Genomic DNA, 15820 nt, shown 5'->3' with positions numbered 1-15820 from the left:
AATTATAACTATTATTAGCCAATAGTTTCCAGAAATAGACTTTTAAAATGCATTTACAAGCAACACGACTTAAATTTAAGAACAAGAAATTGATTAGACCAGAACCAGGAGTTGAGGCTCACAAAATCTCATACAAACTTACATGTTGGCACTCCAGGGAAGGGAAGGGAAGGGAAGGGAAGGGAAGGGAGATTTTCCAGCAAACATTTGAGAGTGAATATTTTGTCAATTCTCTTCTCAATCTAAGTTTGCTGTTTTTGAGAAAGAGGCAGAGTAAAACATCACATTATATTGCTTTTGATTAGCTAAAATAGCCCTTTCATTAGGGTGATTTTTCTCACTTTAAAGTCAGTCAATCTTGGTAGATACTCCCAGTTCCTTAGAATTGTCAAGTAAACTGTGATGAACAGTTCTGGCTGTGGAATGGACAAATGACTCAAGCATACAACGAAGTGCTTTTCTTCTGAGATACACTGAAAGACTTCCTGCCTGTGTCACAGCTTTTTTCTGGGAATTTTCAGATCACACTGACTATTCCTCAATCTTGGTTTTGTAAAATCCAGATTGTGGTATATTTGATCCTACATTTCTCCCTGGTGTAAAAGCCGTATAAGCACTTTCCATTTTGTAACTTTTATAGGAAAAAACATTAGTCTCAAAATCATTTTGAGCTTCTTTTAAGACCTAAGACGAGAGAGAGACAAGAATAAGAACAAAAGAAAAGAATAAACACTGTTTTAGAAATAGGTGTTAAAGTAGTATAAATTGGATATGGAAAAATAAAAGAAACTATGTGAAAAACTGTTTTCTTGGAACACCAGGCAGTGAATCACACAGCACAAGATTTTGTGAACTTTGCCATTTATCACCCTGGGGAGCTACTCCCAACGGCCCAGGCTAACTGCTGTTGCATTCATACTGATTATGACCCTCAGAAACCTTAGAAAATGAATGGTGCTTCAAGTACAGTATTTCTTTTCCAAATAAAGGTTTTTATTTTAAGAGATGCAATCATAATACAGCAGAACTGCATTATTTCCTAAGTGATGGATTTGGCCAATCCCTCCAGTCACCAGATAAGAAAGGTGCAATCACAAAGGCTAAGGGATTTGGAAAGGTCACCTACTTATCTCTGACTTCTCCCTCAGTTATGGGAGTTTTTCCATCATCCCTTCTACAGGGTAAGGCTGTTATGTTTAACATTTAAATAAAACTGTAAAATCTAGATACCAGTGGAAATATTTCTTAGGTGCATGCTGTTAGTTACTGGCATTTCTTTATATATTTTCTGTTTTAAATGCTCAGTTAAGGATGAATTATACCTGTGACTTCTTTCTCCTCTGTATTTTTGTACAGGAGTCTCTTTATTTCCATAATATTATCTTTGTTTTAACCAGATACCTTCCTAGTCCCCTTTTCTCTGAGTTCTAAGAGCCTTCATTTACAACTAGAACTAAGAGTTCTAAGACCTTCATTTACAACTTCAAACAGGAATCATAAAGACAGAGGAAACCTGTTAGTTGCTTAACCACACTGATTTAGGGACCATGTTCTTTATTCCGCTGGTGAGAGGGAGTTGTACTCCATTTTAATCTGTCTGGAAGGTTTGTGGTACGAGTCTAGGATGTATGTGAATGTGGAAAAAGGAGTTACTAAAACATTATTTAGATAAAATTGTCTCAAAGTGGCATATACTTGTTTTGCTTTTAAATTTAATCTGATGCCAAAGCCATTGTATTTTATCATCTTCTAAATTTAAACTTTGTCATTTGATTATGTGCTTTTTCATAATTGGACCATCAGATTTAAGAATATATGCAGTGGCTCTGACTCTGTGTCACCTATCAGAAGACAGGCTTGATACTTGTTAATTTTCAGTTTAGGGAGATCTAGGAAGTCAAGTAAATGTAAATTTATGTTAACCAAGTAAATGTAGATCTAAGGTTAAATGTAAAACCAGTGATATTTATCAATTTCTATCCTTCCTATTATAGGAACTACCCTATGTTTAGGAATTATCTGTTTATAGATAATAGATAAAATACTAATAAAATTGGATGACATACACATGCATTATATTCTGTGATTTTTAACAAAAAAGGTATGAAGAAATGACTCTTTCATTTTCTATGCCTTTTTATTTTTTCTTTTTTTCCCTAGGTGAATATAATATGAAATCAAACTCTTAGTATATTTATACATTAAAAAAAATAAATGTATTGCTTGCATCAGATATTCTATTATAAGTTGAATACAATTGCTAATGGGGCACCTGGGTGCCTCAGTCAGTTAAGCATCCAACTCGGTTTTGGCTCAGGTCATGATTCTCACAGTTCGAGAGTTTATTTGCTTTTTTTTAAAGTTTATTAATTTATTTTGAGAGAGAGAGTGAGAAGCACAAGCAGGGGAGGGACAGAGAGAGAGAAAGGAAGAGAATCTCAAGCAGGCTCCCTGCTGTCAGCACAGAGCCTGGGCTATATCCTACAAGAGATCATGACATGAGCTGAAATCAAGAGTCAGGCACTTAATCAACTGAGTCACCTCGGTGACCCAGCAATTTACTCTCCTTTAAAACTTCATTTTTTTTTAGAAGAATGAAAACTAATTAGATAAGAACACAATAGTGAGTATAAACCCTCCAGGTTTCTTTCCATCCTTCTCTTTTCAATGCAATCTCACATATAGATCTTTGTGTCCCCACACAACCATCGTATCCAAATAAAAATATAATAGTTCAATTGCTATTTTCTAACATTTGTAATCACTTCTATAAATTATGTTTTTAGGAAGAGTGAAAACAATATAAAAGCTATCTTTGTTATATCTTCTAAAATCAATATTTTTATTACACTGTAAAGTAGATACTTTCAATCTTTAATTTTTGTCAGTAAGTTGGTGATTCTCAAGTGGAAAAATATGGTTATACACAAGAGTAATTCACTTGAATTTTTACATTCCTTTAGAAAGACATGATAAAATGACAAACTCTCTTCTTTTCCAAGTTTAGACTGAGTACTAAGTAAATGTTTAAAAGTTCTTGTCTTTAAATATCTGCATGATATTTACTCAGTAGACATATATCATGTGCTGACTTAGGTTCTGAGGATAGAACTATAAAAAATCTTTTGTTCTCTCAAAAATTTACTTCTGATGGTTTTCCCAAATTGGGGGAAAAAAGCAAAAAGAAATTATTTAAGATAAACAGCTTTTAGTGCAGAATTTGAGATTTTCAAAGCCTACAGGCTTCTGAGCTTGTGTGAAATATTTAATTGACAGTCCACCTTTGAAATTTCTAGTGTTTCTTATTTTCTAACATTTAGTAGCTCTGCTCCAAATGACATGTCCATAGTGGTGAGGGCAGAGTGGCATAGAATCTTCCAGGAACTCTTCACTCTTTCCTCTCCCCATCCCATTTTCTCCCCTTGTTTTCTTGAGTATTTACTAATATGGCAGAGTCAGGTCTAGGAAAGGAGACAGACAGTTTTAACAAACCATTGTCCCTAAGGTAGATAAGATTATTTCTTGAAAATCCTTTTTTTCTCCTTTTCTGTTCAAGGTTACCCTGTGGGTGGAGTCCATTCCCCACCCCCCTTGACTTGGGTTTGGCTATGAAACCTGGTATGACTTACAAAATGAGAACAGAAGTCACTCTGTGTCAGTTCTGAGCAAAAGCACTGCAAGTTCCTGCTTGCCTTCCTGCTTTCCTACACTCCTCCGTGAAAAGAACATGCTACCCACACCTCCACTCCCAAAATGGGGAGACACAGGGAACAGAACCTACTCCACAGCCTAGATCCAAGTCCCCCCAAGTCAGCCAATCTCAGACAAACCCAGAAGAGAGCTGCTCACAGGCAGCTAACAAGGCTGTGAACAAGAATAAATGTGGTAAACCATTGAGACTTGGGGATTGGTTGTTATATGGAATAACTGCAACTTAACTATACTGAAATGGTTTTGGGTTCTAAGACTATATTGTGTTAAGAGCTAGGGTTTGGATGAAGTTGGAGTCTAGAGATTCTCTGGCCTCTGCCAAGCTTGTGTCTGGGTGTGTGTGGGGGGGGGGTGGGGGGGGGGGCACATGCACATACATCTGTTTGTTCAGCATGTTATCTTTAAATATTCTCTGTTATTACAATAAGTTTGAAACTCATTTTTAAAAGACTAATCTAGGGTGTGCATGGTAATATTTGTGTACTTCTGCAGATGATATAAAACAGAAAACATGTAACAAAGCTGGACCTTTGCTGGTCCCAATGAAAGAGAATGAAAAAGGGATAGGAGTAGGATTTGAAGAAGAAATAACTGATCTTTGAAAGCAGGAAAGAAAGGGTAAGATGTATGTGATATTGCTATATAGCTGAGATCTTCCCAGAATTCCCTCATGCAGAATCTTGCTAGAACCCATAATTTCCAAATTAAAATTATATTTTGTCCCTTCTACCAATTTTCTCTATTCTGATCCATCTCTAGACATAATAAAAAATATAATTCCCTCAGTGCCAAGATTTTAACTAGGTATTAGTATAAATCAAATATATACTCAAAACTAATTAAATGATTATTACCATCTTCTCTTTCACCTCTGATTAAACCTGAGTCTCCTGGGAAGATTGCTTTTCTAAATGTAAAAAAAAAAAAAATCACAAAATGTTGAGATCTCAGAGTTTGGGAGTAAAGTTTTAAGGTGAGTGGGTCTTGCCTTTAATTCAGCTGTCTAATCTATTCTGTGTGTGTGTGTGTGTGTGTGTGTGTGTGTGTGAGAGAGAGAGGGGGGGGGGATGGTGGGGAGATGGCCCTGGGAAAAGAAAAGAAAAAGAAGACTGAATATTCAGGTTTATTTCCAACTGGAGAAGGAGGGCCAACCACAAATACATCTTTTTCCCTTCTTTCTGGGCTTGCTTTCTTTCTTAGGAAAATCATCTCTATTCTGCTTCCCTATCCAGCTATAGGTTTACTCCCTGAAGTCTGAGGCCTGAGTGTCCCCTGTCATAATGTATTTCACTTCCAAATACATTTTTCTTTAAAACACTTACCTCTTTCTAAATACATCCGCTACTCTCCACCTCTATGGCTACCAGTCTAGCCAGACCATCACCTGCTCTAGACTACAATTGTTTGTTTGGAGTTTCCCTGCTTCCACTTCTACCCTTTCTATCTGATCTTCAAATAAAAGTCAGAATGATTACTGCTCTCATTAAAATCCCTCCAAAATCCACTAAAAATCAACCTGATCTTCATTAAGGTTTATAAGACCGTCCATGACGTGGCTCCATGGTCATCACCATTTTTTTCCCTCGCTCATTCTGCTCCAAGCACACAGTGTTGAAGAGTGTCCCTAAAGTTATACAACTTTATAAAATTGCTGGCAATAGGCTGTATGGTCACCCTCTTCTTGTCACCTAATGTAGGCCCTGCAGAAACTCCATATAGTTCCACATTCCAAGAAATGAATCACAGGGGTCTTTTTGCTTTAGACTATCACATGCTTGATTTATTATGGCACTGTGGAGGGCAATGCAACAGGAAATATCAGAGAGGAATTTTTTCAGCTCTGCAGTTCTCAAGGTGCTGGCTAAGGTATATCCTTTGAGACTTTCCAATTTTCTACCCTGACCCTTACTTGACTGATTTCCAAGCTCCTTCGTATCCTGCAGGAGATGCATTGGCACACAGCCTGGACAAAACACCAAGCAATTACCATAAATTAATGATTTATTGTTTCTTCCTCCTCTGTCTGATAATCTTCTATTGGTTTCCTGAATTTAATTTTGTTTTCCTACTTCCTAGATTTTGTCAGTAGGAGAATGGTGGATATTTCAGTGGCAAGATTTTTAGACATCTTGAAGGTTCTTTTGTGAGGCTGAGAATATAGCAGGCCTTAAGGTGTAGGATTTAGTCATCTGTTCCCAAAGGCAAGTGTGGGCCCTCGCCTCTTGTCTTTCTAGCACCCCAAAATCACAGGATAAAAATTTCATTTTTCAAGAGATTTTCTCCTCTTTTCAATGATCTCTTCGAATAGGTTAATTCTTGTTGTTTATCCTGGATCATCAGTGCTTCCCTTCCTGAATTCTAATATACATAACTGAATATGTTCTGGGGCACCTAGGTGAGTCAGTCAGTTAAGCATCTGATTCTTGATTTGGGCTCAGGTCATGATCTCACTGTCCATGAATTTGAGCAACACATCAGACTTGGGACTCTCTCTCCTTCTCTCTTTTCCTCACATGTGCTCTTTCTCACTCTCTCTCTTTCTCTCTCTCTCTGTCTCTCAAAATAAATTAATAAACTTAAAAAAATAATAACAATATGTTCAACCTCCCATTCCTTAACTATCACAAAGCCTAAAATGATACGGTCACTTTCTCTTAAGATATTACTTTGCTAATCAATTATTTTTTTGTGGGTTGGAATTAAATCTGTTATCACATTTCCATTGTGGTCATTGTTTCTATGATTTAAGAGATGTAAAGGCTTTGTATACATTTATGTATAGAATTAACTCATAATTGAAAATTTATTCCTTCCCTGAGATCATAGTGAAATTAATGATTTTTTTAAAAAATATTTCTTATATCTTAAGAAAAAGTATAAAGACATCCCAAGATTTTCTTTCTTTTTAAAAAAACTTGTGTCTCGGGGCGCCTGGGTGGCTAAGTCGGTTGGGCGTCCGACTTCGGCTCAGGTCACGATCTCGCGGTCAGTGAGTTCGAGCCCCGCGTCGGGCTCTGGGCTGATGGCTCAGAGCCTGGAGCCTGCTTCTGATTCTGTGTCTCCCTCTCTCTCTCTGTCCCTCCCCCGTTCATGCTCTGTCTCTCTCTGTCTCAAAAATAAATAGTTAAAAAAAAAAATTTAAAAAAAAAAACTTGTGTCTCTATTCTTTTGTTTAAAAAAAAAAATTGTTGCTTTCTTTATTTCTGTTTCTTCCACTCAGACCTTCATGCTCTCCCAATTCTGCCTCAATGTCTGTATTCAAATGTCTTTATACTGTGTCTCATAGAAGCTGTTGCTTTCTGAAATGGAGCATTTTGTTCTCTTCTTTCTAGTTGACAACTTACAGAATGAATGTGCTTTCATTTTTGTTTAGCTCATGAAGAAAATCAATGAGTAAACTGGCAATTTCCTTTACAAATTGACTATAGGACTTCAACTATTTTAATCAGAGCCCTTGAGACATTTATACGTATATAAATAATCATTGAGACTTATTAACTTAATCTTATAAGCAGACTTATAATTTTCACTTGAACAATATTTTATAAAGCACTAGTTCAACTAGTGACTCATTTTGAAAATTCAATTAACTGTCAATAAAAGTAGACTTTATTTTGAAAGACAACCATTAAATTTTATCTAGGCAGCGTGAGCATTGTTAAATGTCAAGTTCTTCCTATATGAAGTAACATTTTAGTGATAAAATGTCCTGCCATCAGCTTTTATTTATTTAGGCATTTTAATCTAATAAATTGAATCATACAATGTGATTCAGTAAGAGTTAAGGAAGCCGTGACCGTAGATTATAATTTGCTTGGCATTGCAGATAGATAGCATCAAATGCACAAGAAAAGCTACTATATTCTATTACATCTCTATGATCGTAATGAAAATAATAGTGAAGCTTGTTGGAAGCTAGACAGGATTACTTAATTTAGATACTAGAAATTTTTCTTAGAAGTCATTTAGGAGAGGAAAATAATTTTCTATTGCTATTTTGCTAAATGGATTAAAAAAGCTTCCTATGTTTTATTTCAGCATATGTTGTAAAAGGAAATATTGGGTTCTTTTATAAACTTCATAGAGAGAACAGTTTATTTTAATTCTGGCAGCTCAGCATGGACTAAAATCATATTAGATAAGCTTTCCTTTTTATTGACCTATGGCAACTTAAAAGCCAGAGGAGAAAAAAAAACCCACAAAAATAATAAATGCTACATATAGCACTATGGGTGCCCTCATACAATATTTGTAGGAGTAACTGCCGTGGATTTTTCTTGAGATACATTTGGCAATACGTATCAATACGTACAGCTATTAGTACAGTGAATCCAGTTCTAAGAATTTATACTAAGGAAAAGTGCAAAGTATATGTAAAGCTATACACACACACACACACGCACACACACATATATACATATACATACACATACATACCACACACACATACATATTCATGAATATAATGTTCATCATATTAAAGTTCGTTATTGTGTCAGTCCTAATAGTAAGCATATTACTATAGCAGCACATCCATGCAATGGAGTATTGGGCCACCATGTAAAGTTACTGTGTAGATTTAACTTACACACATGTTTTATAGATCTCTAAATGTTTAAAAATCTATAGATAAAAAAATTCCACAATGTATAAGAGTGTTACTGATATTTAAATAACTGGGGATTATAACACAACTGCAAAGGAAGATATCATTGGTTTACAGAAATCTTCCCCATCTATTTCTGTGATTTACAAGTTTTTTTCCTTGGTTATACATTACCTTAAAAATTAGTAATCAATACTACATCCTGTTGAAAAAGAAATGACGAAAGCTGGCAATTGTATCTATGTGAATTTTCTAATGTAAAAATATTTTCTATCTGCAAATATTTGTGCAAATGTATGTGTATGTCCATTTAGCACACTTACCTTTGGTAAGGACGCTCGAGATCCTGAACTCTGTGTGGTCATAGTCAGAACAGTAGTTATTCCCAAGGCTACCCTGGCTGGAGCGGCATCCATATTGATCCAGAATGAAACCCAGGATAGAATCACGATCAGGAGACTGGGAATGTACATCTGGATCAGATAGTATCCCATTTGTCGTTCAAGATGGAATCGCACTTCTATACATGTAAATTTGCCTAGTTGGTTGTGAAATAAATGCAGCAATTGGTAAAAATAGGTCTTTGTACGGTATCAAATGTCACGTTTTTTTTTTATATTCTGTCCTAAAATTTTCCGTGACAGTGAGAAGGGATTCTAAATCATATATGCAAATTGGTTGCTGAAAGTATAGTTTTCTTCTTGTTCTGTAAGCGTCTGGAAGCAACATGAGAGTATACTTACCAGGAAATAGTTTGTAATCTTATTACTTCACATTTGATTAGCACTTCCTACTTTGAAAGTACTCAAACATCTATTATTTCACTTGATTCTAGCAATTGTTTCTGAGATAATACAGGAGAAGTGTGTGTCTATTACATAAAAACCTTCTTTACTCATTGATGGGTCTGTTTAGTACTTATTTAGAGCCAGGTGCTATTTGGTCCAGAGGCCTTTACATTTACTTTAAAGTAAGTGCTAACGGAAAAATTCAGTTGAAGATAAATACTTCCTTAAATGTAATTTATATAAATTATGCATTAATAATTTGGAAACTATTAATGCAAAGAAGAGCAAAACATGTTATTTTCCATCAATAAATTTGAGCATAATTTAAAAACACACTAAAATAACCTGAGATATATTTGCTCTATATATTTACGACATGTGTCTCTATTATGGTAAGTAACTAACAGAGGAATTAATTATGTCTTAGTTAACCATTTTGTTGTTATCTCTGCTTACCCTCGGACTATAGTTCTTAGTGCTATTACCATGTTATCTTTCCCTAAAATAACTGTTTATCTGAATAACCAAATTCTTGGTTTTATTAAGGTCAGTGAGTTAACACGCTGACCTTTTTTTAAGTGACATTCTCTGATCCAGTTGTGAAAGAGAATCACAGGGCACATCCAAGAAAATTAGTAGTGTATTCTTAGATAAGTTTCAGTGCAAAATTTCTAGAAATGTGGCTTGAGCCACGTGCTACTGTGATGCATGGGACAGTCGCTAGATGAAAGGATGGATGAGATTTCAGAGCTTAAAATCCCTAACAAAGTTTCAGAAACTCTGGGGAAGTTAGATTCCACTCTTTAGTGTTTAGTGATCAGAAACATACATGCAAGCTATCTATGTTCCTTTCATCAATTTATCAACTACACACAGAATGCCTAGAAATTCTTGAAATATATAAAAATAAATTTAGATTTTTAAGATTATATTAAAACATATGGGCTCTGTGCTGACAGCTTAGAGCCTGGAGTCTACTTCGGATTCTGTGTCTCCCTCTCTCTCTACCCCTCCCCCACTTGCGCTCTGTCTCTTGCAGAAATAAACATAAAAAAAAATTAAGATTATATTAAAATATAAAGAGTTAAATAATGAAATAGGGTAAGAATAACAGGCATTTTCTTGTTATCACTATTAATAATCCAAGTAATCTCATGATATAATTAATAATAAATTAATTGATAATAAATAAAAATATACACATGTATACCACATGTGTATGTGTGGTTCTAGAGAGAAAAATGAACAAGTTATACAAATTCTGATATAAGCACTGGAGCTTCTTTAAGTACATTTATATTTTGACTATCATTTTATTTTATTATTAGTTATTTAATTATTTTACTTTTAAGGCTTAAATTTTATTTCTTGTAAATGATTCAAAATTTATTTTGATTGATTCATTTTTTAGTTACAAAGTAAAAAAAAATGCATTCTAGTCTCAATTTTTTTTCAAAAAAAAAAAAACCCTAGAGAAAATGTAAAGAATCATTGCAATTCAATGATAAAAAGGCAAATAATCCAATATAAAAATGGGCACAAGGTTGACTATTTTATGGCAGTTGAACTTTTTATTTGGGTTGTCTGTAATTTGCAATTAAAATATCCTGGCTGAGATGGATCAAGCAAAAAAAAGTTATTAAAAGCAGGTATTAAAGAGAGGATATTGCTACTTGGAGAAATTAAAAGGATTATAAAAATTACTAGGAATAACTGTATACCAACAAGCGATGAAATGTACAAATATATAGAATGACACATATTACTGAAACTGATTCAAGAAGAAATAGAAATCTGAATAGGCCTATAAAAAGTAGAGGTTGAATTAGTCATTTTAAAACTTCACACAAGGGAAAACTAAAGACCAGAAAGCTTCACTGGTGAATTCTGTTAAACATTTAAAGACAAATGAATAACAATCCTACATAAACTCTTCCAGGAAATAGAAGGGAATACTTCCTAATTCATTCAATGAGGTGAGTATTACCCTGATAGAAAAACCAGATAAAGACATCCCAGGAAAAAAAATGTATACAGCCAATATCTCTTATGAATATAAATGCAAGAAAACCAGAAAAATACTAGCAAACTGAATCTAGCAACATATGAAAAGAGCTATACACCGTAACCAACTACAATTATGGAATGAAAGCAAGTTGGCTTAGCCTTAAAGTCAATGTAATACACTATATTAATAGAACAAAAACCAAAACTAAATGATCATCTCAACAGAAGTAAAACTTTGTGAAAAATCCAACAGTCTTTCATAACAAACACAACAAACTAGAAACAGAAGGGAATTTCCTCAACCTGATAAAAGGCTTCTATGAAAAACTTACAGCTAATACCATACTTAATGGTGAAAAGCTGAGTGCTTTCCTACTAAATTCTGGAACAAGGCAAGAATCTCTTCTCTTGCCACATCTATTAAGCATTGTAGTGAGAGGTTCTAGCCACGATAATTAGGCCAACAATTAAGAAAAAGGCATTCAGAATGAAAAGGAAGTACCAAAAGTATCTCTATAAGCAGGAGATATTACCTTGCATGTGGGAAATCCTAGAGAATTCACTAAAAATCTAGTTGAACTGCTGAGTTCAGCAAGGTTATAAGATATACTATCACTATACAAAAATCAGTTGTGTTTCTCAACACTAGCAATAAACAATAAAAAATCAAATTAAAAAAAAACCAATTCCATTTATAATAGAACCACATAAAATAAAATACTAATAAGTAAATTTAATGAAAGAAGTGCAAGGCTTCCACACTAAAGAAATACAAAACATAGCTGAACAAAATTAAAGAAAATTGGAACAAATGGAAAGTCATTCTGTAGTCATTAATTAAAACACTAAATATGGCTAAATCAAAATACTTCCCAAGTTGCTCTACAAATTCATTTCAATCTCTCTCAAAATATCAACTGCCTTTATGCAGAAATTTACAAGCTGATTCTAAAATTAGTATGGAAATGCAAGGGACCTAGAATAACCAACCAATACAGCCTTCAGGGGAAAAAAGAACAAATTTGGAGGACTCACATTTCCCCATTTCAAGGCTTGCTACAAATCTACAATAACTACAAAACATGGTCATCTCATAAAGATATGCAGATCACTGGAATAGAGCTGAAGTCCAGAAATGATCATTTATGGTCAACTGATTTTCAGCAAAGGACTAAAGCTATTCTATAGCGAAATATCAGTCTTTTCAATAGATGTACAGGGAGAACTTTGTGTTCACATGCAAAAGAATGAACATCTACCCCATCTCATACTATTCAAAATGGATCATAGACCTATATGCAAATTCTAAAACTACAAAATTCTTAGAAGAAGGCACGGGGTAAATCTTTATAGCCTTGGGTTAAGCAATATTTTTTTTTTAAATACAATACCAAAATCACAAGAAATAAAAGAAAAAAAAAGTGATAAATTTGGCTTCCTCAAAATTAAAGGTTTTGGGGCTTCAAATGACACAATTAAGAAAGTGAAAAGACAATCTACTGACTGGGAAAAAGCATATGTAAGTCAATACTAAAAAAGAGAAATAACTGAATCAGGAAATAGGTAAGAAAATTGAATAAACATCTTTTTCCAAAGAAGATATGCAAATATCAATAAGCACATGAAAAGGGGACCCAGGATGGCTCGGTCTATTAAGTGCTTAAGTGTCAGATTTCAGCTCAGGTCACAATCTCAGGTTCATGAGTTCAAGTCCCACCACATAGGGTTCTGGGATGACAGCACAGAGCCTGCTTTGGATCCTCTTCCTCTCTCTCTGCCCCTCCCTTGCTCTCTCTCTCTCTCTCTCTCTCTCTCTCAAAAATAAATAAACATTCAAAAAAAGCACATGCAAAGATTTTCATCATTACCCATTAAAGAAATGTAAATCAGAACCACAATGAGATATCGTTTCACCCACTAAAATGGCTATAATAAAAGAGATGAACAATGACAAGGGTTGGTTAGGATGTGGAGAAACTGGAACCTTCACTGACTGATGGAAGGGTTGTAAAATGGTGTGAATACTTTGAAAAACAGACTGGCAGTTCTTTAAAATGTTAAACATAAATTTATCACATGATCCAACTTTCCACTCCTAATTATATACCCAAGAGATATGACATAGATCCACCCCAAAATATGTATATGAGTGTTCATAAGTGGCTCATAAGTTGGAAACACTCCCAATGTCTATCAACTGGTGAATGAATAAAAAAAACAAATGAGGTATATCCATACAATAGAGTACTATTTGGGAATAAAAAGGAATGAAGTATGAAAATATGCTACCATGGGGATGAATCTCAAAAACATTCTTCTAAGTGAAAAAAGACCATCACAAAGACCACATGTGATTCCATTTATATAAAACATCCAGAAAATAGAAAGCTATAGAGACAGAAAGTTGACTACTGATTACCTAGGGCTGCTGGATGGGAAGGAGTGCTAATGGTTATGAGGTTTATTTTTTTTAGGTGATAAAATGTTCTGAGATATGGTGATGGTCACACACCTCTGTAAATATACTAAAAATCACTGAGCTGTGTTCCTTAAACAAATGAATTTTATAGTACCTCAATTATATCTCAATTGAGTTATTGCATTGTTTTAAATGTTTATTTATTTATTTTGAAAGAGAGAGAAAGAGTGCGAAAATGCAAGTGAGAGAGGGGCAAAGAGAGGGAGAGAGAGTGATTCCCAAGCGGGTTCCACACTGTCAGTGCAGAGGCCACAGGGCTCTGTCTCACCAACAGTGAGATCATGACCTGATCTGAAATCAAGAGTCAGATGCTTAACCAACTGAGAGCCACCCAGGAGCCCCTCAATAGAGTTGTTTAAAAAAACAATTCCTTTGTTACAAGATGAACAAGGTCTGAGGATCTAGATAACATGGCAACTAGAGTTGATAACACTACTGTATAATTGAAATTTGCTAGGAGAGTAGAATGTAAATATTTTCACACACACAAAAGGTAAGTATGTGAAGAGATGGGTGTATTAACTAACTTGATAGGGGAAATCCTTTAACAGTGTATACATATATTAAATCAGCATGCTGTAAGCTGATTAACCTATTATTTTATGTCAATTATACCTCAACACAACTGGAGGGGAAAAAAAGCCTGCTTGCCGATACAGAGCTAAAGGGAAAGTTTCCTGTTTAGAGTAAATCTGCCCCTCCCAGGAAAAGATTGTAATATTCTCACATGTACAGACAAATTCTCCATGTTCAAATCCACTTTTTATTTACTATTTTACTCAACAAATACTTGTTGAGTATCTTCATACTTCAGCAGACTGAGGAAACACAGAAATAGACTATATATAATCCTCGGCTTTCAAAACTTTTGGTAATAAAGGAAACAATACATAAGTAAGCATAGAAATTAAAGATAAAATTTTAGGCAGTGAAAGCAGTAAGTGGAAGGGGGCATTTGGGCATTTAGCATATGCTTGTTATGGAGTCATTTGAGCAGTCCGGAACTATGTGAGAGTATTGAGTTTGGGACAATTTGAGGAAACAGTATGTTTGTGTGTGTAGAAGAATGTACGTAGAGAAGTACGTATGTAAGTATAGAAGAGCATGTACAGAAGGAAGAGCAAATACAAAGGACCCAAAGCAGGAATCGGTGAGTGTACGTAAGAAAGCAAGCCACTGTGGCCAACTCATAGAGTAAGGGGAGACGTAGAAGAGGGTCTTGGGGAGACCCCGAGTTTGTGGCACTTTGTTACAGCAGCCCTAGGAAACCAAATCACTAGCTTACACCAACTCTAGTCGCTTCTTAGCATCTCTCTAAAATTTGCTTGTCACTGTGACTGCCCCTGGAGACTTGAGCCAGGACCCTGGTATTGACCTTCTTGCCCTTTATCTTTGGGTTGAGATCTTAACCTTGAACTCCCCATTAAATTAAATATCAGCCTCATCCCTGGGCTAAGAAAACAGCAGTGACTTTTTCACCAGGTACTATGAATTGATTAAAGAGATAAAAGAGATTGAAGACCTTGTAGAGTGAAAGGTCAGGTCACAGTACCGGCAATCGATGAGCCAAAGAGGAATCATAGTTACTGTAAGGAAATAATAGGAGCAGCAGCTGATGCCAGTGGGAGACTGTGGACTAACCGCACTGAAGTGATGACTCACTTGTGGGTGGTTTAACAGAACTTGTAGGAATGGTTTAGGCAGCAAGAATAAATATTATGGGAATAGTCCGTACTGATTGAGAGAAGAGAACAGATCTCATGAATGTGCAAATATATCAATCCTTGGTGTCAAAAACAAAATCTTGGGGCGCCTGGGGGGCTCAGTTGCTTGAGTATCTGACTTCTGCTCAGGTCATGATCCCCCGGTTCGTGAGTTCCAGCCCCGTGGGGGACTCTGTGCTGACAGCTCAGAGCCTGGAGCCTGCTTCGGATTCTGTGTGTGTCTCTCTCTCTGCCTCTCCCCTGCTCACACGCGCTCTCTCTCTCTCTCTCTCAAAAATAAATATTAAAAAAATTTAAAGTTAAAAACATATATCTATCCTCAAAGGCAAAAGGCTGCTGTGTCAGTGTAAGTAGTAGGTGCTTAGGTAACAGTAACTTGAAATGCATAAAACTGTAGCCAAAAGAGAGGTTTAGGCAAATGAAGCTTTAAAAAAAAAAAAAAAAAGCAATTTCTTTTCATTTTGTCATCAAACACAACGTATATTGTCCAAGAAGAGCTAGAAAG

The 15820-nt window shown here is 35.2% G+C and overlaps 1 protein-coding gene across 2 annotated transcripts in view; it reads right to left on the bottom strand.

Moving 5' to 3' along the window:
• Positions 1–15820, bottom strand: part of GLRA3 (glycine receptor alpha 3) — a 195843-nt gene that overhangs the window by 26546 nt on the left and 153477 nt on the right. For both annotated transcript variants that reach the window (XM_030311883.1, XM_030311884.1), the window contains exon 7: positions 8641–8855. In XM_030311883.1, the coding sequence (XP_030167743.1) occupies positions 8641–8855 (215 nt within the window). The remainder of the gene's footprint in view (positions 1–8640; positions 8856–15820) is intronic.

Source organism: Lynx canadensis, chromosome B1 (genome assembly GCF_007474595.2).
Source record: "Lynx canadensis isolate LIC74 chromosome B1, mLynCan4.pri.v2, whole genome shotgun sequence".
Taxonomy (NCBI): Eukaryota; Metazoa; Chordata; class Mammalia; order Carnivora; family Felidae; genus Lynx; species Lynx canadensis.
This window is presented reverse-complemented; position numbering and strand designations above follow the sequence as displayed.